The following is a 25,851-nucleotide window of genomic DNA, read 5'->3' as shown; positions in this document are numbered from 1 at the left end:
AATAGAGAATAAAATAAAGAAATGTGGAATGAAAATCAAATATTACATTCATTTATTAACGGAAAACACCTTAAATGCCGAATAATTTATCAGTTTCGTAATTTAATCATCTAAATCTAAATTGTAATCAATGTATGTAAAAACAGGAAGTTCGAGATCTCAAATATGCGGATTTGGCCCTTATGTGCCTGAAAAGTGTGTTGAAAATGTTTATGATCATTAAAGTATTAAATAATCGTTTTTCTGAATTTTTCATAACCGGAGAATTTCACTGTTTCACAACCGGGGCAAACGACGAGTTTGTAAAAATTTATGTAAAATTTTTTGGGTAAATTATTTCACTTAAAATTTGTCTGTGTAATGAAATAGAGATTCAAAACTAAGGTTATATGCATTTTACTGCCTTTTTCTATTTTATTTGATAGACAAAAAAATCAATCCCAAAATATTCCAAAAAACTTTTTCGGGCAGGTTTTTCGAACACATTTACTACAAAACATTCTAAAAGCTGTATTTTGATTGTTGTTTGCTCAAAAGGTAGAGTACAATGAGACGAGCCGTTGGTAGTAATTTGGTAGTCCTAGTTTAATAAACACGTCAAAAACGAAGGGTGTTTCACAACCGGGGCCGTTTCACAACAGGGGACAATCCCCTACTAAATTACTAACTGAAAACCCTGAATTAATCCACCTAACGGTGTTACCTTGCCTTTCTACTAGATCATTTTTTATTTCTTAGTATCTGAATATGCATCTATAATTCAGTTAGCCATATTTTTAAGCTTCAATTTACTGCGAGCAACTATTGTATTTTCCTTACTAGACTCCAGAAGTGAATATATGTAATAAATCAATAATTCAAAAACCAAAGTGCCACAAACATTTCCGATTGCGGGTAACAGTAAGAGAAGAAAATTACGATTGAAATATTTTAAAGCGATTTCTACTTAAAACGCTGGAAAAGAGCCATTTTTGTTTCGACTATTTTTATTTGACATGAAATTTTGCTGATGTGTTGGATGTCACGTAACGATTCATCTACTATATAAAAATGAATTTCTGTCTGTCTGTCTGTCTGTCTGTCTGTCTGTCTGTCTGTCTGTCTGTCTGTCTGTCTGTCTGTCTGTCTGTCTGTCTGTCTGTCTGTCTGTCTGTCTGTCTGTCTGTCTGTCTGTCTGTCTGTCTGTCTGTCTGTCTGTCTGTCTGTCTGTCTGTCTGTCTGTCTGTCTGTCTGTCTGTCTGTCTGTCTGTCTGTCTGTCTGTCTGTCTGTCTGTCTGTCTGTCTGTCTGTCTGTCTGTCTGTCTGTCTGTCTGTCTGTCTGTCTGTCTGTCTGTCTGTCTGTCTGTCTGTCTGTCTGTCTGTCTGTCTGTCTGTCTGTCTGTCTGTCTGTCTGTCTGTCTGTCTGTCTGTCTGTCTGTCTGTCTGTCTGTCTGTCTGTCTGTCTGTCTGTCTGTCTGTCTGTCTGTCTGTCTGTCTGTCTGTCTGTCTGTCTGTCTGTCTGTCTGTCTGTCTGTCTGTCTGTCTGTCTGTCTGTCTGTCTGTCTGTCTGTCTGTCTGTCTGTCTGTCTGTCTGTCTGTCTGTCTGTCTGTCTGTCTGTCTGTCTGTCTGTCTGTCTGTCTGTCTGTCTGTCTGTCTGTCTGTCTGTCTGTCTGTCTGTCTGTCTGTCTGTCTGTCTGTCTGTCTGTCTGTCTGTCTGTCTGTCTGTCTGTCTGTCTGTCTGTCTGTCTGTCTGTCTGTCTGTCTGTCTGTCTGTCTGTCTGTCTGTCTGTCTGTCTGTCTGTCTGTCTGTCTGTCTGTCTGTCTGTCTGTCTGTCTGTCTGTCTGTCTGTCTGTCTGTCTGTCTGTCTGTCTGTCTGTCTGTCTGTCTGTCTGTCTGTCTGTCTGTCTGTCTGTCTGTCTGTCTGTCTGTCTGTCTGTCTGTCTGTCTGTCTGTCTGTCTGTCTGTCTGTCTGTCTGTCTGTCTGTCTGTCTGTCTGTCTGTCTGTCTGTCTGTCTGTCTGTCTGTCTGTCTGTCTGTCTGTCTGTCTGTCTGTCTGTCTGTCTGTCTGTCTGTCTGTCTGTCTGTCTGTCTGTCTGTCTGTCTGTCTGTCTGTCTGTCTGTCTGTCTGTCTGTCTGTCTGTCTGTCTGTCTGTCTGTCTGTCTGTCTGTCTGTCTGTCTGTCTGTCTGTCTGTCTGTCTGTCTGTCTGTCTGTCTGTCTGTCTGTCTGTCTGTCTGTCTGTCTGTCTGTCTGTCTGTCTGTCTGTCTGTCTGTCTGTCTGTCTGTCTGTCTGTCTGTCTGTCTGTCTGTCTGTCTGTCTGTCTGTCTGTCTGTCTGTCTGTCTGTCTGTCTGTCTGTCTGTCTGTCTGTCTGTCTGTCTGTCTGTCTGTCTGTCTGTCTGTCTGTCTGTCTGTCTGTCTGTCTGTCTGTCTGTCTGTCTGTCTGTCTGTCTGTCTGTCTGTCTGTCTGTCTGTCTGTCTGTCTGTCTGTCTGTCTGTCTGTCTGTCTGTCTGTCTGTCTGTCTGTCTGTCTGTCTGTCTGTCTGTCTGTCTGTCTGTCTGTCTGTCTGTCTGTCTGTCTGTCTGTCTGTCTGTCTGTCTGTCTGTCTGTCTGTCTGTCTGTCTGTCTGTCTGTCTGTCTGTCTGTCTGTCTGTCTGTCTGTCTGTCTGTCTGTCTGTCTGTCTGTCTGTCTGTCTGTCTGTCTGTCTGTCTGTCTGTCTGTCTGTCTGTCTGTCTGTCTGTCTGTCTGTCTGTCTGTCTGTCTGTCTGTCTGTCTGTCTGTCTGTCTGTCTGTCTGTCTGTCTGTCTGTCTGTCTGTCTGTCTGTCTGTCTGTCTGTCTGTCTGTCTGTCTGTCTGTCTGTCTGTCTGTCTGTCTGTCTGTCTGTCTGTCTGTCTGTCTGTCTGTCTGTCTGTCTGTCTGTCTGTCTGTCTGTCTGTCTGTCTGTCTGTCTGTCTGTCTGTCTGTCTGTCTGTCTGTCTGTCTGTCTGTCTGTCTGTCTGTCTGTCTGTCTGTCTGTCTGTCTGTCTGTCTGTCTGTCTGTCTGTCTGTCTGTCTGTCTGTCTGTCTGTCTGTCTGTCTGTCTGTCTGTCTGTCTGTCTGTCTGTCTGTCTGTCTGTCTGTCTGTCTGTCTGTCTGTCTGTCTGTCTGTCTGTCTGTCTGTCTGTCTGTCTGTCTGTCTGTCTGTCTGTCTGTCTGTCTGTCTGTCTGTCTGTCTGTCTGTCTGTCTGTCTGTCTGTCTGTCTGTCTGTCTGTCTGTCTGTCTGTCTGTCTGTCTGTCTGTCTGTCTGTCTGTCTGTCTGTCTGTCTGTCTGTCTGTCTGTCTGTCTGTCTGTCTGTCTGTCTGTCTGTCTGTCTGTCTGTCTGTCTGTCTGTCTGTCTGTCTGTCTGTCTGTCTGTCTGTCTGTCTGTCTGTCTGTCTGTCTGTCTGTCTGTCTGTCTGTCTGTCTGTCTGTCTGTCTGTCTGTCTGTCTGTCTGTCTGTCTGTCTGTCTGTCTGTCTGTCTGTCTGTCTGTCTGTCTGTCTGTCTGTCTGTCTGTCTGTCTGTCTGTCTGTCTGTCTGTCTGTCTGTCTGTCTGTCTGTCTGTCTGTCTGTCTGTCTGTCTGTCTGTCTGTCTGTCTGTCTGTCTGTCTGTCTGTCTGTCTGTCTGTCTGTCTGTCTGTCTGTCTGTCTGTCTGTCTGTCTGTCTGTCTGTCTGTCTGTCTGTCTGTCTGTCTGTCTGTCTGTCTGTCTGTCTGTCTGTCTGTCTGTCTGTCTGTCTGTCTGTCTGTCTGTCTGTCTGTCTGTCTGTCTGTCTGTCTGTCTGTCTGTCTGTCTGTCTGTCTGTCTGTCTGTCTGTCTGTCTGTCTGTCTGTCTGTCTGTCTGTCTGTCTGTCTGTCTGTCTGTCTGTCTGTCTGTCTGTCTGTCTGTCTGTCTGTCTGTCTGTCTGTCTGTCTGTCTGTCTGTCTGTCTGTCTGTCTGTCTGTCTGTCTGTCTGTCTGTCTGTCTGTCTGTCTGTCTGTCTGTCTGTCTGTCTGTCTGTCTGTCTGTCTGTCTGTCTGTCTGTCTGTCTGTCTGTCTGTCTGTCTGTCTGTCTGTCTGTCTGTCTGTCTGTCTGTCTGTCTGTCTGTCTGTCTGTCTGTCTGTCTGTCTGTCTGTCTGTCTGTCTGTCTGTCTGTCTGTCTGTCTGTCTGTCTGTCTGTCTGTCTGTCTGTCTGTCTGTCTGTCTGTCTGTCTGTCTGTCTGTCTGTCTGTCTGTCTGTCTGTCTGTCTGTCTGTCTGTCTGTCTGTCTGTCTGTCTGTCTGTCTGTCTGTCTGTCTGTCTGTCTGTCTGTCTGTCTGTCTGTCTGTCTGTCTGTCTGTCTGTCTGTCTGTCTGTCTGTCTGTCTGTCTGTCTGTCTGTCTGTCTGTCTGTCTGTCTGTCTGTCTGTCTGTCTGTCTGTCTGTCTGTCTGTCTGTCTGTCTGTCTGTCTGTCTGTCTGTCTGTCTGTCTGTCTGTCTGTCTGTCTGTCTGTCTGTCTGTCGGGATGTTCTTTATAGAATCAAAAACTACTGAACCAATCGGCGTGAAAATTTGCATGTAGAAGTTTTTGGGGCCAGGAAAGGTTTTAGTGATGGTTAGAGACCCCTCCCTCCACTAAGAGGGGGGAGCTCCTATACAAATGAAACACAAATTTCTGCATAACTCGAGAACAAATCAAGCAAATAGAACAAAATTCTATGGTAAATTTGGACCCCTCCCCTCTTTAGAAGGGGAATTAGGACTCCTCTCCCCTTTGAGAGGGGGTTCCATACAAATGAAATACAAATTACAAATACAAATTCCATACAAATTAGGTCAATATTTAATATATAGCCTAAATTATGCTTTAAAATCTGGTGCAGTGTTATCGATACGGACACTCCTTCGAATCTAAAACAAATTCTATATATAATTTTGAACAAAATATGTCAAAAAACTTTTCTTTTAAAATTTCTTTACGATAGCTCTTCACCAGATTTTAGAGTATAATTTAGCTTATCTTTAAAAAAATATGAGACAAATCTAAGGGAACATGTTTTGAGATAATTCTCATTTTATGGTTTTGACGTAGGACTACGTGGTCAGGTTTTGAACGCTAATAGCTTAGTGGTTTCCCGATCGATTTTCAATATTCTTACACCAATCGATTGGAAAATCTTCTAAGAATTGGCCCAAATGAAGAAAAGTATGGATTCTTGATATTCAACTATTGAAAAATTGAAAATAATGAACCAATGTTTTACCAGAATTCTCGCTTCGTGATTGGTTGTTGGAAATGACGTCATCAAAGTGGAAATGCGTTTTCACACATCGCCTTATGATTCAGTCAATCTTCAATAGATTTCCAAGATATTTACGCCAATTGATCGGAAAATCGATTTAGAAAATATAGAAAACTATTGATTTTTAATGCGCGTCATTAAAAATTGAATTATTTTTTTGCCTTGCAACGTCAGTGTTTCCCTAGCACGGATGACAGAAATATATACGATATGAGCTATGGGTTAAGCTTCCTTATGATTGTATTTGATTTACGCCCTATAGAATCCGATCGAAAATTGTTGAGCTTCAGGTGTTGCTGTTTCCCCGGATAAGGCAACGAAGACATCCAAGATCCAAATTCAGCAAGCGAGACGCCACCAAACCGAAGAATCCATCGACTCATCCGCCAGTGAACGGTATGGTTTTGACTGCTATGTCTTTTATTGCGCATCGTCACCGTCAGTCGGTCAGCGCCTTTCGTTGGCGACACATCGGACAGGCAGCTTTCGAGTCACACCCGTGGCATAATTTTTAAAGGTTGTATTTGAAACATTGTTTGCCTTACCGAAACGGTGCACATCGTCGTCAGTTGGTCGTGTTCATCGGCTGCTAAGGAAAGGAAAGTATGCTGAGCGTGTTGGAGCTGGAGCACTCGGCTCGCTTCCGTGATGGAATATCTTTCTGCTGAAGTTCTGGAATTGGCAGGAAATATGCTGCTCGCGACAATAAAATGACCAGAATTATGCCACGTCACTTGCAGTTGGCCACCTGGACTGGTATTTCATCGTGACTCATGACCATACACGAACGGCTTCATCGATCGCATAGCTGCTGAGGCTTTCCGGTTGGTCCGTTGCAACAAGCAGTGCCTGGTTAGCGGTTATCGGTACTCCAATTTACCGAAAAGAGAATTACGTTAGGTGCGTTAGTGCAAGTTTATTGCAAGCTAGAGTTATGATAATCAAACAATCAGTCCTTTTAAGGGTCATACAACGATCGAAGAGTTTATTATATTTTCTTGCCCAGTTAATACCATAATAACTCAGGCAACAAGGGAAAAGTTGAACTTTTCGCCGTTGCGGACGACCAGCAAATGACGGGAATAAGTTTTCTGGTCACGGGCGCCACTTTCTGCCACTTCCAAAACGTCTGTAGCTTGTAAATGCTTTATTATCAGTGTTCTTCTTTTGTGAACCACAGAAAAATTTTCAGCTTTTTGAAAACTCGCGCGTACCGTCTACCGATAACCAGAGGAAAAGCACTATTCAACGTGGATACAGATCATGAAAATTTATTTACTGTTTGGTGTAGTGTGACTTCGATTCGTTTTAATAAAATAGATTCAATCAATTCATGGATATAACTCCAAAACTGGTTGAGGATTGAACGTCTACAATGTTACTACTTTGATAAACGTTACGTATGTAAGTTGTATACATGAAGAATCGTATTAATACATACATGGATACATGTTACTATCGCTACGTAAGTCTGTTACGTAGTCCTACGTCACCTATGCGGTCGTGTCTTGTACACAACCCTTCTGATTTTTTATCATGGTTTTTCATGAAATTTTGAAGTTTTTCCTTTCAGTGTAATTTTTTATTGAAAATACACTTAATTTTCGACAACTTTTTCTTTGAAGTCATTTTGAACAAATAAGTAGGTATTGAGATATGAATTTTTAAAAACATAATAAGGCCATTGCAAATCATTTTAAAAGTTTTTGTCACCAGTCAGTCAGTTTTTATTTTTGTGGGGGGGCCCTTTGGAAATTGGCTTGGAAAATCGGGGGACAAAAAAATAATTTGTAGTATATGAGTTAATTTTTTTTATAAAATCAACTAGCTGACCCGACAAACTTCGTATTGCCACAAATTAACCTGTGTTGTACATAAATCATGAATCTCGGATGATCTTTGTCACTTCTCGAGTTTTGCAAGCCCCCCAGTGGGCGGCGCTTCCGACGGCGGGTCACCGGCAAGACTCGCGACCGGCTCGTCCTGAATGATCTAGTGTTACTATAGATAGTTTTTGTGGTCTTGTTATTGATTAATGTTTTATGGAAGAGTCTCGAATTTCTCGAGTTGGATTAGTTTTTGAGTTTCGCAAAAATTTCTGTTTTATTTGTATGAGAGTCCATATCCCCCTACCACAGGGGTGAGAGGTCTCTAACTATCATAAAATAAATTCAAGACTCAAAAATCACCACAGGGGTGAGAGGTCTCTAACTATCATAAAATAAATTCAAGACTCAAAAATCTCCTACATGCTAAATTTGGTTCCATTTGCTTGATTAGTACTCAAATTATAAGGAAATTTGTATTTTATTTGTATGGGAGCCCACCCTCTTAAAAGGGAAAGGGGTCGTAATACACCACAGAAAAAATTCTGCCATCTAAAACTCTCACATGCCAAATTTGGTTCCATTTGCTTGATTAGTTCTAAAGTTATGAGCAAATTTGTATTTCGTTTGAATGGGAGCCCCCCCCCTCCTAAAAAGGTAAGAAGTCCTAATTCATCATGGGAAAAATGGTTGCCTCCAAAAACACCCACATGCCAAATATGGTTCCATTTGCTTGATTAGTTCTCGAATTATGAGGAAATTTGTATTTCATTTGTGTAGAAGCCCCCCCTCTTGAAGTGTGGAAGGATCCTAATTCACCGTAGAAAATATTTTTGCCTCCAAAAACCTCCACATGCCGAATTTGGTTCTATTTGCTTGATTAGTTCTCGAGTTATGGGGAAATTTGTATTTCATTTGTATTGGAGCCCCCCCCTCCTAATGTGGGAAGAGGTCCTAATTCATCACAGAAAAAATTCTTGCCTCCAAAACCACCTACACGCCAAATTTGGTTCCATTTGCTGGATTAGTTCTCGAGTTATGAGGAAATTTGTATTTCGTTTGTATAGGACCCCCCCTCCTAAAGTGGGGAGGGGTCCCAATTCATCATTGAAAAAAAAATTGTCTCCAAAAACACACACATGCCAAATTTGGTTCAATTCGCTTGATTAGTTCTCGAGTTATGAGGAAATTTGTATTTCATTTGTACAGGAGCCTCTCCTCTTAAAGTGGGGAGGGGTCCTAATTCACCATAGAAAATTTTCTTGCTCTCGAAAACCTTCACATGCCAAATTTGGTTGCATTTGCTTGATTAGTTCTCGAGTTATGAGGAAATTTGTATGGAAGTCCCCCCTCTTAAAGGGGAGAGGAGTTATAATTCCTCTTATAAAGAGGGGAGGGGTCTCAATTCACCATAGAATAAATTCTTGTCACCAAAAAAAACACCCACATGCCAAATGTTGTTCTATTTGCTTGATTAGTTCTCGAGTTATGAGGAAATTTGTATTTCATTTGTATAGGAGCCCCCCCTCCTAAAGTGGGGAGAGGTTCTTATTCATCATAGAAAACATTCTTGCCTCCAAAAACACCTACATGCCAAATTTGGTTCCATTTGCTGGATTAGTTCTCGAGTTATAAGGAAATTTGTATTTCGTTTGTATAGGAGCCCCTCCCCCCTCTCAAAGTGGGGAGGGGTCCCAATTCATCATAGAAAAAAATTTTGTCTTCAAAAACACACACATGCCAAATTTGGTTCCATTTGCTTGATTAGTTCTCGAGTTATGAGGAAATTGGTATTTCATTTGTACAGGAGCCCCCCCTCTTAGAGTGGGGAGGGGTCCTATTTCACCGTAGAAAATTTTCTTGCCCTCGAAAACCTTCACATGCCAAAGTTGGTTCCATTTGCTTGATTAGTTCTCGAGTTATGAGGAAATTTGTATGGAAGCCCCCCCTCTTAAAGGGGAGAGGAGTTACAATTCCCCTTATAAAGAGGGAGGGGTCTCAATTTACCATAGAATAAATTCTTGTCACCGAAAACACCCACATGCCAAATTTGGTTCTATTTGCTTGATTAGTTCTCGAGTTATGAGGAAATTTGTATTTCATTTGTATAGGAGCCCCCCCTCCTAAAGTGGGGAGAGGTTCTTATTCATCATAGAAAACATTCTTGCCTCCAAAAACACCTACATGCCAAATTTGGTTCCATTTGCTGGATTAGTTCTCGAGTTATAAGGAAATTTGTATTTCGTTTGTATAGGAGCCCCCCCCCTCTCAAAGTGGGGAGGGGTCCCAATTCATCATAGAAAAAAATTTTGTCTTCAAAAACACACACATGCCAAATTTGGTTCCATTTGCTTGATTAGTTCTCGAGTTATGAGGAAATTGGTATTTCATTTGTACAGGAGCCCCCCCTCTTAAAGTGAGGAGGGGTCCTAATTCAACATAGAAAATTTTCTTGCCCTCGAAAACCTTCACATGCCAAATTTGGTTCCATTTGCTTGATTAGTTCTCGAGTTATGAGGAAATTTGTATGGAAACCCCCCCTCTTAAAGGGGAGAGGAGTTATAATTCCCCTTATAAAGAAGGGAGGGGTCTCAAATTACCCTAGAATAAATTCTTGTCACCGAAAACACCCACATGCCAAATTTGGTTCTATTTGCTTGATTAGTTCTCGAGTTATGCAGAAATTTGTGTTTCATTTGTATGGGAGCCCCCCCTCTTAGTGGGGGGAGGGGTCTCTAACCATCACTAAAACCTTTCCTGGCCCCAAAAACCTCTACATGCAAATTTTCACGCCGATTGGTTCAGTAGTTTTTGATTCTATAAGGAACACAGGACAGACAGACAGACAGACAGACAGACAGACAGACAGACAGACAGACAGACAGACAGACAGACAGAAATCCTTCTTTATAGGTATAGATTGTCTGTGCGCTCTACAGCCTGAAAACCTTGAAAAATGAGTGTACGAGTTTAGTTAACGCTTCTAGCATGAAATAGAAATGGAAATTCAAAATGCGGGATTTCCGAAAATCGGCCAAAAAAATTTTCTTTTGTTTTTATCTTTTTTTGGTAGATTTTTGCATTGAAATTAACAACGTATGTATTAAAAGCAAGAATAGATTTGGTTTTCACGTTTCAAATTAAAATAAAAATGCCTAAAATCCATATTTTTTTTGCTCGATTAAAAAATTCTTTTTGCTTTGAAATCACTGAAAAGCGACTATTAAAGCATATTATTGAAATTACGCAACTGACTTTATTGCTAAAATTCGTCGTACCGTTTTAAAATCCGCCCATCAAAATTTTTCATCGTCCGAACTAAAAATCACAACAATGTTTACGAAGCTAACGCGCAAATATTTGTGTAGGACGGCATGACAAATGTTATTCTACAAATGTTATTCTACATGTTATTTCTGCAGGTCAGGCAAGTTTTCCTGGCTGTAGAATAACGACAATGCCTTGCGTGAGTTACTTTCATTTATGAATGACGGAAATTAAAACGATTAGTCGACATTGTCTTCTTCGTCGCATGAAAAAACGTAGGAAATTTGGCTGGTAGGACTTCTTTAATGGTAAAAAGCATTTAAATAGATCTCAGCTCACTTTGATTGATCGCGTATGATAGACAACTAATTAAAATATTATGGAATAACTAGTTTTGCGTTGTGTGTCATAAAAATGCTGATATTTTTAATAATTTGTATTGGATAGGACGGGAATAGGCAATTAAGACGATGTAGCAACATACCCTAACAATAAATTGTGAAGTAGTTCCCATTGAATTAATGCTTATATGTAACAAAAATATGTTTTAAATACTTTTGCATCACATTTCTTTATGTAACTTTCAAACCACAAGCCCATTCATCATGAAATTTGGAAGTTAAGCGTTTGAAAGGCTCCGCTTTCATATGCAATCAATTTTATTTAAAAAAGTTAAGGGACCTATGAGATAATGAAGCCCCATATTTTTCATATTTTTATACATAACTTTTAAACTAAAAGTCCGATCAGTATGAAATTCAATAGCGACCTATGGGACACCTCGACCTTTCATTTGACACTACGAACATTAAAATCGGTCCAGCCACCTCGGACAAAAGTGAGTGAGAGATTGAAAGCGTTACACACACACACACACACACACACACACACACACACACACACACACACACACACACACACACACACACACACACACACACACACACACACACACACACACACACACACACACACACACACACACACACACACACACACACACACACACACACACACACACACACACACACACACACACACACACACACACACACACACACACACACACACACACACACACACACACACACACACACACACACACACACACACACACACACACACACACACACACACACACACACACACACACACACACACACACACACACACACACACACACACACACACACACACACACACACACACACACACACACACACACACACACACAGAGAGAAAATGCTCAGTTTTCGAAACTGAGTCGAATGGTATGAGACATTCGGCCCGCTGGACCTTTCTTCAATTTCCGGTATTCCGAGTGATTTCTATACCTTTATACTATATATTTATATACTACTAGCTGACCCGACAAACTTCGTATTGCCACAAATTGAACTGTGTTGTTCACATAAATCGTGAATCTTGGATGACCTTTGTCACAATCTCGAGTTTTGCAAGTTTCTGAGGAGTTCATGGGTGGTATAATATACAAATTTTCCTCACAGTAAAGTAGAAAACAACTCCCCCAATTGCGTAGCCTGACAAAATAAAGCGGATGGCATTAAAATATTCGCCATGGTTATATAACATATCGCCGCATACCGTTTTGCGGTACACCAGTTCTCGGTTGACCATAACGCGGAATATAGAGTTTCGCGGGATACCATTTCGCGAAAAACCTTACGCGGGATGTACCATTTCACGGAAAATGTTTTCATGGAAAGTACCATTTCGCAGGGGTTATTCTCTCCATACTCGCTATCGTTCGTTCGGACCCAACTGAAAAAAAAGTATGGTGGTCAGTAGACCTAGGAAAACAAATAAACCTAATTGATAGTTTTTGGCGATTTTGTTTTTGACTAATGTTTTATGAAAGAGTCTAAAATTTCTTGAGTTCGATTAGTTTCTAAGTTATGCAAAAGTTTCTGTTTTATATGTATGAGAGTCCTTATCCCCCTACCACAGGGGTGAGGCGACTAAAACCATCATAAAAAAATTCCTGCCTCCAAAACCCATCACATGCCAAATTGGGTTCCATTTGCTTGATTAGTTCTCTAGTTATGAAGAAATTTGTACATATATTATTTGTATGGGAGGGGTCATAGTTCACCTCCTGAAGAGGGGAGAGGTGCACAGTTCCCAATGCACCATAGAAAAAGAATTTGCCTCCCAAAACAACCACATGCCAAGTTTAGTTTCAATTGCGTGATTAGTTCTAAAGTTATGAGGAAATTTGTATTTCATTTGTATGGGAGCCCCTGCTCCTAAACAGAGGAGGGGTCCTAATTCATCATAGAAAAAAATCTTGCCTCCAAAAACCTTCTCATGCCAAATTTGGATCCATTTGTTTGATTAGTTCTCGAGTTATGAAGAAATTTGTATTTCATTTGTATGGAAGCCCACCCTCTTAAAGGGGAGAGGGGTCATTATTCTCCTCCTAAAGAGGGGAGGGGTCTCAATTCACCATAGAAAAAAAATGCCTACAAAACCACTTACATGTCAAATTTGGTTCCATTTGCTTGTTTAGTTCTCGAGTTATTAGGAAATTTGTTTTTCATTTGTTTAGGAGCCCCCCATCATAAACAACCACATGCTAAATTTGGTTCCTTTTGCTTGATTAGTTCTAGAGTTATGAGAAAATTTGTATTTCGTCTGTATGGGAGCCCCCCCTCCTAAAAAGGTAAGAAGTTCTAATTCATCATGGAAAAAATGGTTGCCTCCAAAAACACCTACATGCCAAATATGGTTCTAATAAATAAACCTAGACAGTAGTGATTTCTGCGGGGCGTTCCCTCCCCCCAGTGGGCGGCGCTTCTGACGGCGGGTCGCCATCAACACTCGCGGCCGTCACGCCCTGAATGATCCAGTGTTACTATAGATAGTTTTTGTGGTCTTGTTGTTGACTAATGTCTTATGGAAAAGTCTCGAATTTCTCGAGTTCGATTAGTTTTTGAGTTTCGCAAAAATTTGTTTTATTTGTATGAGAGTCCATATCCCCCTACCACAGGGGTGAGAGGTCCTTAACTATCATAAAATAAATTCAATAAATACTCCAAAATCTCCCACATGCCAAATTTAGTTCCATTTGCTTGATTAGTTCTCAAGTTGTACGGAAATTTGAATTTCATTTGTATGGAAGCCCCCCTCCTAGACAGGGGAGGGGTCTTAATTCGTCATAGAAAAAATTTCTGTCCCCTAAAAGCCCCACATGCCAAATTTGGTTCCATTTGCTTGATTGGTACTCAAATTATAAGGAAATTTGTATTTCATTTGTATGGGAGACCCTCCCCCTCTTAAAAGGGGAAGGGGTCGTAATTCACCATAGAAAAAATTTCTGCCATCTAAAACTCCCACATGCCAAATTTGGTTCCATTTGCTTGATTAGTTCTCTAGTTATGAGGAAATTTGTTTTTCATTTGTATAGGAGCCCCCCCTCCTAAAGTGGGGAGGGGTCCCAATTCATCATAGAAAAAAAATTGTCTTCAAAAATACCCACGTGCCCACGTGCCAAATTTGGCCAAATTTGGTTCCATTTGCTTGGTTAGTTCACGAGTTATGAGGAAATTTGTATATCATTTGTACAGGAGCCCCCCCTCTTAAAGTGGGGAGGGGTCCTAATTCACCATAGAAAATTTTCTTGCCCTCGAAAACCTTCACATGCCAAATTTGGTTCTATTTGCTTGATTAGTTCTCGAGTTATGAGGAAATTTCTACTTCATTTGTATAGGAGCCCCCCCTCCTAAAGTGGGGAGGGGTTCCAATTCATCACAGAACAAATTTTTGTCTCCAAAAACACCCACATGCCAAATTTGGTTCCATTTGCTTGATTAGTTCTCGAGCTATGCAGAAATTTGTGTTTCATTTGTATGGGAGCCCCCCCCCCCTCTTAGTAGGAGGAGGATTCTCTAACCATGACTAAAACCTTTCCTGGCCCCAAAAACCTCTACATGCAAATTTTCACGCCGATTGCTTCGGTAGTTTTCTATTCTATAAGGAACATAGGGACAGACAGACAGACGGACAGAAATCCTTTTTTATAGGTATACTAGCTGACCCGACAAACTTCGTATTGCCACAAATTAACCTGTGTTGTACATAAATCATGAATCTCGGATGATCTTTGTCACTTCTCGAGTTTTGCAAGCCCCCCAGTGTGCGGCGCTTCCGACGGCGGGTCACCGGCAACACTCGCGACCGGCTCGTCCTGAATGATCTAGTGTTACTATAGATAGTTTTTGTGGTCTTGTTATTGATTAATGTTTTATGGAAGAGTCTCGAATTTCTCGAGTTGGATTAGTTTTTGAGTTTCGCAAAAATTTCTGTTTTATTTGTATGAAAGTCCATATCCCCCTACCACAGGGGTGAGAGGTCTCTAACTATCAAAAAATAAATTCAAGACTCAAAAATCTCCTACATGCTAAATTTGGTTCCATTTGCTTGATTAGTTCTAAAGTTATGAGCAAATTTGTATTTCGTTTGAATGGAAGCCCCCCCCCCCCCTCCTAAAAAGGTAAGAAGACCTAATTCATCATGGGAAAAATGGTTGCCTCCAAAAACACCCACATACCAAATATGGTTCCATTTGCTTAATTAGTTCTCGAATTATGAGGAAATTTGTATTTCATTTGTGTAGAAGCCCCCCCTCTTGAAGTGTGGAAGGATCCTAATTCACCGTAGAAAATATTTTTGCCTCCAAAAACCTCCACATGCCGAATTTGGTTCTATTTCCTTGATTAGTTCTCGAGTTATGGGGAAATTTGTATTTCATTTGTATTGGAGCCCCCCTCCTAATGTGGGAAGAGGTCCTAATTCATCACAGAAAAAATTCTTGCCTCCAAAAACACCTACACGCCAAATTTGGTTCCATTTGCTGGATTAGTTCTCGAGTTATGAGGAAATTTGTATTTCGTTTGTATAGGACCCCCCCTCCTAAAGTGGGGAGGGGTCCCAATTCATCATTGAAAAAAAAATTGTCTCCAAAAACACACATATGCCAAATTTGGTTCAATTCGCTTGATTAGTTCTCGAGTTATGAGGAAATTTGTATTTCATTTGTACAGGAGCCCCTCCTCTTAAAGTGGGAAGGGGTCCTAATTCACCATAGAAAATTTTCTTGCTCTCGAAAACCTTCACATGCCAAATTTGGTTGCATTTGCTTGATTAGTTCTCGAGTTATGAGGAAATTTGTATGGAAGTCCCCCCTCTTAAAGGGGAGAGGAGTTATAATTCCTCTTATAAAGAGGGGAGGGGTCTCAATTCACCATAGAATAAATTCTTGTCACTAAAAAAAACACCCACATCCCAAATGTTGTTCTATTTGCTTGATTAGTTCTCGAGTTAGGAGGAAATTTGTATTTCATTTGTACAGGAGCCCCCCCTCTTAGAGTGGGGAGGGGTCCTAATTCACCGTAGAAAATTTTCCTGCCCTCGAAAACCTTCACATGCCAAAGTTGGTTCCATTTGCTTGATTAGTTCTCGAGTTATGAGGAAATTTGTATGGAAGCCCCCCCTCTTAAAGGGGAGAGGAGTTACAATTCCCCTTATAAAGAGGGAGGGGTCTCAATTTACCATAGAATAAATTCTTGTCACCGAAAACACCCACATGCCAAATTTGGTTCTATTTGCTTGATTAGTTCTCGAGTTATGAGGAAATTTGTATTTCATTTGTATAGGAGCCCCCCCTCCTAAAGTGGGGAGAGGTTCTTATGCATCATAGAAAACATTCTTGCCTCCAAAAACACCTACATGCCAAATTTGGTTCCATTTGCTGGATTAGCTCTCGAGTTATGAGGAAATTGGTATTTCATTTGTACAGGAGCCCCCCCTCTTAAAGTAAGGAGGGGTCCTAATTCAACATAGAAAATTTTCTTGCCCTCGAAAACCTTCACATGCCAAATTTGGTTCCATTTGCTTGATTAGTTCTCGAGTTATGAGGAAATTTGTATGGAAACCCCCCCTCTTAAAGGGGAGAGGAGTTATAATTCCCCTTATAAAGAGGGGAGGGGTCTCAAATTACCCTAGAATCAATTCTTGTCACCGAAAACACCCACATGCCAAATTTGGTTCTATTTGCTTGATTAGTTCTCGAGTTATGCAGAAATTTGTGTTTCATTTGTATGGGAGCCCCCCCTCTTAGTGGGGGGAGGGGTCTCTAACCATCACTAAAACCTTTCCTGGCCCCAAAAACCTCTACATGCAAATTTTCACGCCGATTGGTTCAGTAGTTTTTGATTCTATAAGGATCACAGGACAGACAGACAGACAGACAGACAGACAGACAGACAGACAGACAGACAGACAGACAGACAGACAGACAGACAGACAGACAGACAGACAGACAGACAGACAGACAGACAGACAGACAGACAGACAGACAGACAGACAGACAGACAGACAGACAGACAGACAGACAGACAGACAGACAGACAGACAGACAGACAGACAGACAGACAGACAGACAGACAGACAGACAGACAGACAGACAGACAGACAGACAGACAGACAGACAGACAGACAGACAGACAGACAGACAGACAGACAGACAGACAGACAGACAGACAGACAGACAGACAGACAGACAGACAGACAGACAGACAGACAGACAGACAGACAGACAGACAGACAGACAGACAGACAGACAGACAGACAGACAGACAGACAGACAGACAGACAGACAGACAGACAGACAGACAGACAGACAGACAGACAGACAGACAGACAGACAGACAGACAGACAGACAGACAGACAGACAGACAGACAGACAGACAGACAGACAGACAGACAGACAGACAGACAGACAGACAGACAGACAGACAGACAGACAGACAGACAGACAGACAGACAGACAGACAGACAGACAGACAGACAGACAGACAGACAGACAGACAGACAGACAGACAGACAGACAGACAGACAGACAGACAGACAGACAGACAGACAGACAGACAGACAGACAGACAGACAGACAGACAGACAGACAGACAGACAGACAGACAGACAGACAGACAGACAGACAGACAGACAGACAGACAGACAGACAGACAGACAGACAGACAGACAGACAGACAGACAGACAGACAGACAGACAGACAGACAGACAGACAGACAGACAGACAGACAGACAGACAGACAGACAGACAGACAGACAGACAGACAGACAGACAGACAGACAGACAGACAGACAGACAGACAGACAGACAGACAGACAGACAGACAGACAGACAGACAGACAGACAGACAGACAGACAGACAGACAGACAGACAGACAGACAGACAGACAGACAGACAGACAGACAGACAGACAGACAGACAGACAGACAGACAGACAGACAGACAGACAGACAGACAGACAGACAGACAGACAGACAGACAGACAGACAGACAGACAGACAGACAGACAGACAGACAGACAGACAGACAGACAGACAGACAGACAGACAGACAGACAGACAGACAGACAGACAGACAGACAGACAGACAGACAGACAGACAGACAGACAGACAGACAGACAGACAGACAGACAGACAGACAGACAGACAGACAGACAGACAGACAGACAGACAGACAGACAGACAGACAGACAGACAGACAGACAGACAGACAGACAGACAGACAGACAGACAGACAGACAGACAGACAGACAGACAGACAGACAGACAGACAGACAGACAGACAGACAGACAGACAGACAGACAGACAGACAGACAGACAGACAGACAGACAGACAGACAGACAGACAGACAGACAGACAGACAGACAGACAGACAGACAGACAGACAGACAGACAGACAGACAGACAGACAGACAGACAGACAGACAGACAGACAGACAGACAGACAGACAGACAGACAGACAGACAGACAGACAGACAGACAGACAGACAGACAGACAGACAGACAGACAGACAGACAGACAGACAGACAGACAGACAGACAGACAGACAGACAGACAGACAGACAGACAGACAGACAGACAGACAGACAGACAGACAGACAGACAGACAGACAGACAGACAGACAGACAGACAGACAGACAGACAGACAGACAGACAGACAGACAGACAGACAGACAGACAGACAGACAGACAGACAGACAGACAGACAGACAGACAGACAGACAGACAGACAGACAGACAGACAGACAGACAGACAGACAGACAGACAGACAGACAGACAGACAGACAGACAGACAGACAGACAGACAGACAGACAGACAGACAGACAGACAGAAATCCTTCTTTATAGGTATAGACTAGCTGACCCGACAAACTTCATATTGCCACAAACTAACCTGTGTTGTACATAAATCATGAATCTCGGATGATCTGTGTCACAATCTCGAGTTTTGCAAGATTCATTTTGGCAGTTACGTAACTATGAAAGCATCCCAGGTAACCAATAAGCATCACCAATGCTATTCAAATGTAGGCCAAAAAGCATTTAAGTCGCCTTAAATGCTACTTAAATGCTATTTTGGCAAAATATACAGCTATTTTACTAATAACCTTCGTATAGTGCTGACAATGCTAATTTACAGCTAATTACCGACACGAAGAATTTGAATACAATTTTGGATGCCAATTTACAACACCTATGCAGTCAAAAAGAAATATACAAAAGCGTGTAGTATAAAATGCCAGATACGCTGATTTGCTGCTTATGTTAATGATTATTAGTTACCAGGAATGGGTAGTTTACTATACAAATTTGCAATTTTTCCTCACAGTAAAGTAGAAAACAATTCCCCTGTCCCCTCAGTGCATAGCCAGAAAGCGGATAGTAATATTCGCCATGATTGCATAACATTTCGCTGAATATCATTTTGCGAAAAACCTTAAACGGAATGTACCATTTCACGGAAAACTTTTTTGTGGAAAGTACCATTTCGCAATCCTCTCCTTATTCGCTGTCGCTCGTTCCAGGAAACCCAGGTAGACCTAGGAAAACAAATAAATCTTGACAGTAGTGATTTCTGCGGGGAGTTGCCTTCCCAAAGTGGGCGGCGCTTCTGACGGTGGGTCGCCGGCAACACTCGCGGCCGTCTCGTCCTGAATGATCTAGTGTTACTATAGATAATTTTTGTAGTCTTGTTATTGACTAATGTTTCATGGAAGAGTCTCGAACTTCTCGAGTTCGATTAGTTTTTGAGTTTCGCAAAAATTTCTGTTTTTTTTTTTTGTATGAGAGTCCATATCCCCATACCACAGGGGTAAGAGGTCTCTAACTATCATAAAATAAATTCAAGACTCAAAAATCTCCCACATGCCAAATTTGGTTCCATTTGCTTGATTAGTTCTCGAGTTATGAGGAAATTTGTATTTCATTTGTATGGGAGCCCACCCTCCTAAAGTAGAGAGGGGTCCCAATTCATCATAGAAAAAAAATTTGTCTCGAAAAACACCCACGTGCCAAATTGGGTTGCTTGATTAGTTCTCGAGTTTCGAGGAAATTTGTATTTCGTTTGTATAGGAGCCACCCCTCTTAAAGTTGGGGGGTCCCAATTCACCATAGAAAATTTTCTTGCCCTTGAAAACTTTCACACGCCAAATTTGGTTCCATTTGCTTGATTAGTTCTCGCGTATGAGGAAATTTGTTTATTTATTTGTTTATTTGTATAAAAAATATCAACAGGCCTACTGGCCCTACTAATACACTTAAACTAGAATCTACGTGCTAGTGCCAGGAAACGAGTTTTCAGTACCTCGCGGCTGACGTTTAAATCGAAGCAATGTGTGAATCGATTGAAATGGCGTTGCAGACCGATGATTGTGCTAAATGTGCTATAGTTGGTTCGCCGATGCGGTACACGCAGAAATGGACCGTTGCGTAGAACACGACTTTGGGCGAGGGCGATATTGAGGTTCGCGAGTAGACATGGGCAATCCACTCTCGAGGTCAGCATGTCGGCGACTGCCATTGCTCTGATCACGTCGCGACGAGTGTTCAACGTGTCAAGATCGATGAGTCTGCAGCGTTGTTCATAGCAGGGCAGCTGAAAGGGGTCGTTCCAGGGCAATCTTCGAAGTGCAAAACGTATGAATCGGCGCTGCACTGACTCGATTCGGTCAACTCCATTTTGGTAGTACGGACTCCACACAGGAGCACAGTACTCAAGGTTGGACCGGACAAGAGCACAGTACACTGAGAATATAATTTCGTATCGTTTTTGAAAGAACAGTCGTAAAACTATATTCGTACCTGATACAAATAATTTCATACTATTTAACAACTTTCGTAGGCTTATTGTCTACCGCAAATGTTGTTATTACGAATGGTTCGTATTTTTTACGAGAGCACATTCGTAGCTGTCTTGCATCAAGACCCATTTGATGCACGGTTGTTGTCTGGCATCATTATCGACGAAAACGGGATGAGAAGATTGTATGAAGAGAAAATAGACTTGTGCAATTATGACCTTCTTGGTATGCAGTAGCTGTGGTTCTGTGGTATGCGGCGTCGTCGGCTGTTCGTAGAGAAGTATGACAAACGGGCGTTCGATTCCCGATAAAATCAGCCTTTTTTAAGAGATAATGTGATAAAGATTTCACTATTTGTCGATAATGTAGCATACTGACACCTATCGGAAAATAGTGAAATCTAGTAATATTTTTATCGACCGCCTTTTCATGCATTCGTAAAATCTACGAACCGTTTTGTAAAATGCAATAATTCGTACGAATATAGCTTTGTTACTATGTACAAAACATTCAGGATTGATTTTACGAATCTACTTCGTGGTAGAAAACAACGAAAGAATTCGTAAAACAAACGCTCGTTTTCGTACTATAAACCAAGTTTTATTATCAGTGTAGAGAGCTTTGAGGCAGTAGATGTCGTTGAAGTTCTTGGCGATCCGCATGATAAATCCCAGATTCCTGCAGGCCTTATCGACAATATATGCGATGTGCTGTTTGAAGTCGAGCTTAGAGTCAAGCAGTATTCCCAAGTCCTTAACACAATTTTCGCGGCGTAGAGGCACGTCTGATAGAATGTAGTCGAAAACGAGAGGGTTCAATTTCCTTGAGAATATAATTATTTCACATTTGTTGGAATTTAGCAGCATGCGGTTGTCTGTGCACCATTTTGCAAAAATCAGCAGCTGCTCTTGCAGGAACGTGGCGTCGGACGGACTATCGACTTTAGCATACAGCTTCAGATCGTCGGCAAAAGAGAGTCGCGGGCATTTAAGCAGGAAGTTGACATCGTTGAAGTAGATGAGGAAAACCAAAGGTCCGAGATGGCTACCTTGTGGAATTCCAGAACTAGCAGTGAAAGGTCTGGAGGTGAACCCGTCGATACTAACTTCTAGGTGGCGATCGGAGAGGTAGGAATTAAACCATCGTAGCAACGAGCCTCCAATTCCGAGTTTGTCCAGTTTGGTGATGGCGATTCGATGGTTCAATTTGTCGAAAGCAGCGGAAAGGTCCGTGTAAATAACGTCCGTCTGCGACCGGTCGTCGAAACTTTTTATCACGTCGGACGTAAGAGTTAGAAGATTGGTTGTCGTGGACCGCTGGGACATAAAGCCGTGTTGATCGTCTACGACATATTGCTTAAAGAATGCAAATACAGGTGCATACACAACAAGCTCGAACAGTTTTGATATTGAGTTTAGTGCAGAGATGCCGCGATAGTTATTCACATTTCTCCTATTCCCCTTTTTATGAACAGGAAACATGTATGCCGATTTCCATATTGTTGGGAAGACACCTGTACTGATTGATAAACTGAACAGGTGGCTCATCGGAGCAGCCAAGGCGTTGATACACTGTTTCAGCAGAACAGACGGAATATCATCCGGTCCAGAAGAACGAGAGGGTTTTAGCATCGCGGCGGCTGATATGACCATCGCGTCGTCGATGGAAAGGTGAGTTAAGCAATTGCTAAGTACGGGGACGCACTGGATGGCTGCGGAAATTTCTTCTCTTGTCAATCTTTCGTCAGTAAATACGCTGGAGAATTTCCGCGCGAATAGTTGGGAAATCTGTTCTGTGTTACTGGCAGTTTCACTACCCAGGAACATTACCGAAGGAAGCCCGTTGTCCTTCCGCTGTTCGTTGACGTGCTTCCAAAAGGATTTGGGATTCCTTTTCAGTCTACGTTCGAAGTTGCTCAGGTAATTCCGGAAACAGGAGCGAATCAATAGTTTGTAACGCGTGTTGATCGACAGGTAGTGGTTACGGAGTGGCAACGTTCGATATTTTGAAAATTTCTTGAGAGCGGTCTTTCTCTCGGATTTTAGACGTCGTAACATAGCGTTTACCCAGGGTATCTGCTTCAGAGCGGGCATGGTTCTTTTTGGGACATGTCGATCGATAGCGTAGTTCAGGATGTTGGAGAAAGTCATTGCGGCAGAATTAACATCATCATTGTCCAAAACTGCATCCCAATTGATGCTAGTCAGGGTTCTTTGGATTTCCCTGAAGTCCGCACGGGCGAAATCATAGTAGACGATCGGTGGTGCACTAGTCACGTCAAGACGTATTTGTTGACGGATAGTAACCAGGAAGGGTGGATGATGTGGAACATCCTTAACTAGAGGGGAATGAGCCATCGCTATTTCGGGAGCCTGAACTTGCACACTAGCAAAGCATAAATCGAGAAAGCGACCGTTTTCGTTAGCAATGTTGTTAACTTGTTGCATGGTGGCAGTGCTGTAGCAGTCGAGTAACTCGTTAGTGAGTGGGGATAGAGACGACGAGCTAGAGTCAACGTACATGAAACCATTGCCTCGTCCGCGCCACTTTAACCCAGGCAGGTTGAAATCGCCCATAACTATTATCTCGTCTACTGGAGACGCCATTGAAGCTATTGCAGTAACTGAATTCATATGAGCATTCAAAATAACGGGATCGCGAATGCGATCAGGAGGCAGATACAGTGCACACAAGAACAGCCTCCGGTCTGCAAGCTTTACCGTCACCCACACTTGCTCGACGGGCAGCCAGTTGTCATTTTCGACGATAGACGCTTTGAACTGGTGATGGACTGCTATCGAGACGCCACCTCCTGTGCTTTTGCGACTATTGTGTATGCTGCGGTCGCAACGGAGTACCTCATAATTAGGCCCAAATATCTGCCGAGAGCACGTACGATTGTCAAGCCAGGTTTCGGTCAATACGATTATCTCGTACGGACTGTCAGAGCAGGCGAGCAGATAGTCAACAGCACTCGTGTTCATACCACTCACATTTTGGTAGTAGCAGTGAATATGTTGGGGTTCTGTGCGGTTGTACGGTTCCTGGTTGCGAAGCGAAGGACTGGAAGCAGAGTACGGATCAATAATTACGAACTTGCCTGGCAGGGGGTTTTGGACGCCCCGTCCACTGCTCCCGCACGCAGGACCGGGACGGCTGCTGGTCGCTGGCTGGAATGACTCGACTGCGGCAGGGAGGTCGGGGGCGTCCATGGTGCCAACAACAGTGCATCCCGGTGTTCTGGTGTAAGTTGGTTGACTGAAACTGGCAGAAGCATCGAGCCGGCGGAAATCAGTTGGCTGAACTTCGAGGATTGGTAAGCCGGTAGTTGAAGAACTGGAAACGTAAACTGCATCAGCATAGAAATAGCGGTTCAGCGTGATATACTTGCCGAGGGTGGGTGTCTGGAAGCCCTGGCTCCCGCACCCGCACACAGGACCGGAACGACTGATGTACGCTGGCGGGAATGTCTCGACTGCGGCGGGGGGGTTGGGGGCTTACATGATGCTGTACTCGATGCATTCCGGTATCGCCTGAATTTCAGCAACTAGGCGTCTGAAGTCGACGGCTCTAAAGGGGCTGGAAAGTCCAGCGCCATCGGAGTCACGGATAAGGTGTCGACAGCAGAGTTACCGGGTGGTTTAACGGCTGGAGTTGCAGGCGGAGCGGTGGGAATAGGGGGAAGCCATACCGCTGGATTCGAACGAGCGTCGTCGAATTCCCTAAAAGCGATTCCTTGTGGCCAACAGTCGGGGGTCAAGGCCGCAGCTTTGTATTTCAAGGGAATGCCAACCTTGAAGGACACGAAATGTAGCGACTGGAGGTCAGTACCCTTTTTTACTAAGGGAAAAACTCGAATGGCATCCCGAATCTGTAGGCCATCCCGAACTAGTCCTTCGACAACGTCAGTGGTCACGGTGGGGTGGAAACACGACAAGTACACCCAGAATAAATTGGGTGGGGAACTGACCACAAGCTTATCACGGTTCTCGACGGGCCTCGTTCCGGTGGCCGGTTTATTCGGAGTCACCGAGTCACCTCGGCGACGTTTTGAAGGACGATCGCGGTCCGGTATCCGCATCGGGGTTGCAGCATTGACCTTGTCGGCAAGTTTTGCAACCTGATGGTTATTCCTGACAATTTCGTCTTTGAGTTCCGAGATTCCATTTATTTGCCCCTCGATGACGGTAGAGATGACATTTCCGAGAGACGAAACCACACTTTTATAGCGCGCAAACTTCATTAGTTTTACGCACTCGTCACACATCCAGAATAGGTTGGGGTTTTCGTGGAGAATCTTCGAGAACGGGCCGTTGAAACCAGCGCACCGGACATGGCAGGCTTGGTCGCAAAAACCCATACATGTAATATGATCATCTGCTTTTTTCAGTGTTTTACAACAGCGGTCACAAGCGGAACAGTTGGTCATATTGACTCGAAAAATATCGATTCTTATTAGAGTGTACGGTATGCGACCACCGATATGGATGCCCTTAGGATCACTCTGACAGCAGGTACACGCAGTGTGCAGATTTATTTCCGTGTAGCACCGGCACTGGCTTCGTACAAGATGTAAACAAAACAGTCGAACAAGATCACCTAAAAGCTCGTAGAATCACTTCGATTGTGTTCGATTATTAAAATTACTATTGAAAAATGCCACAGGCAATCTTCGTTAGCACTCTTCACAAAGAAAAAACAATAAAACAAACGATAGACAAGTAAAATAATGTCGAAAACTTAGCGGGTGGTAAAAACACAGCTATCAACGTTCAATATACTGAACGTTCAATACACTGAACCCCCCTTGTATTTCATTTGTATGGGAGCCCCCCCCCCCCTCCTAAAGTGGGGAGGGGTCCCAATTTATCATAGAAAAAAATTTTGTCTCCAAAAACACCCACGTGCCAAATTTGGTTCCATTTGCTTGATTAGTTCTCGAGATAAGAGGACATTTTCATTTGTATGGAAGCCCACCCTCTTAAAGGCAAGATGGGTCATAACTCGCTTTCTAAAGAGGAGAGGGGTCTCGATTCATCATAGAAAAAAATCTTGCCTCCAAAACCACTTACATGTCATATTTAGTTCCATTTGCTTGATTAGTTCTCGAGTTATGAGGAAATTTGTTTTTCATTTGTATAGGAGCCCCCCCTCCTAAAGTGAGGAGGGGTCCTTATTCACCATAGAAAATATTCTTGCCTACAAAAACAACCACATGCTAAATTTGATTCCATTTGCTAGATTAGTTCTAGAGTTATGAAGAAATTTGTATTTCGTTTGCATGGGAGCCCCCC

The 25,851-nt window shown here is 42.8% G+C and overlaps 2 protein-coding genes across 2 annotated transcripts in view; both read right to left on the bottom strand.

Annotated features, from left to right (window-relative positions):
• LOC128745825 (uncharacterized) overlaps positions 1-23,769 on the bottom strand; it is an 82,378-nt gene extending 58,609 nt beyond the window's left edge. The window contains exon 1 of the mRNA XM_053842897.1: positions 22,077-23,769. Coding sequence (XP_053698872.1) covers positions 22,077-23,769 — 1,693 coding nt within the window. The remainder of the gene's footprint in view (positions 1-22,076) is intronic.
• Positions 23,770-24,104: 335 nt separating this feature from the next.
• On the bottom strand, positions 24,105-24,986 carry LOC128745824 (uncharacterized). The gene has a single exon (XM_053842896.1). It carries the CDS (start codon positions 24,984-24,986, stop codon positions 24,105-24,107), a length of 882 nt encoding a protein of 293 aa, XP_053698871.1.
• Between the last annotated feature and the right edge of the window lie 865 nt (positions 24,987-25,851).

The sequence above is a fragment of the Sabethes cyaneus genome, chromosome 1 (genome assembly GCF_943734655.1).
Source record: "Sabethes cyaneus chromosome 1, idSabCyanKW18_F2, whole genome shotgun sequence".
NCBI lineage: Eukaryota > Metazoa > Arthropoda > Insecta > Diptera > Culicidae > Sabethes > Sabethes cyaneus.
This window is presented reverse-complemented; position numbering and strand designations above follow the sequence as displayed.

Bases quoted from the DNA above. Each gene is read 5' to 3' on its own strand.
- LOC128745824 (XM_053842896.1), bottom strand. From the start codon at position 24,986: ATGACCAACTGTTCCGCTTGTGACCGCTGTTGTAAAACACTGAAAAAA.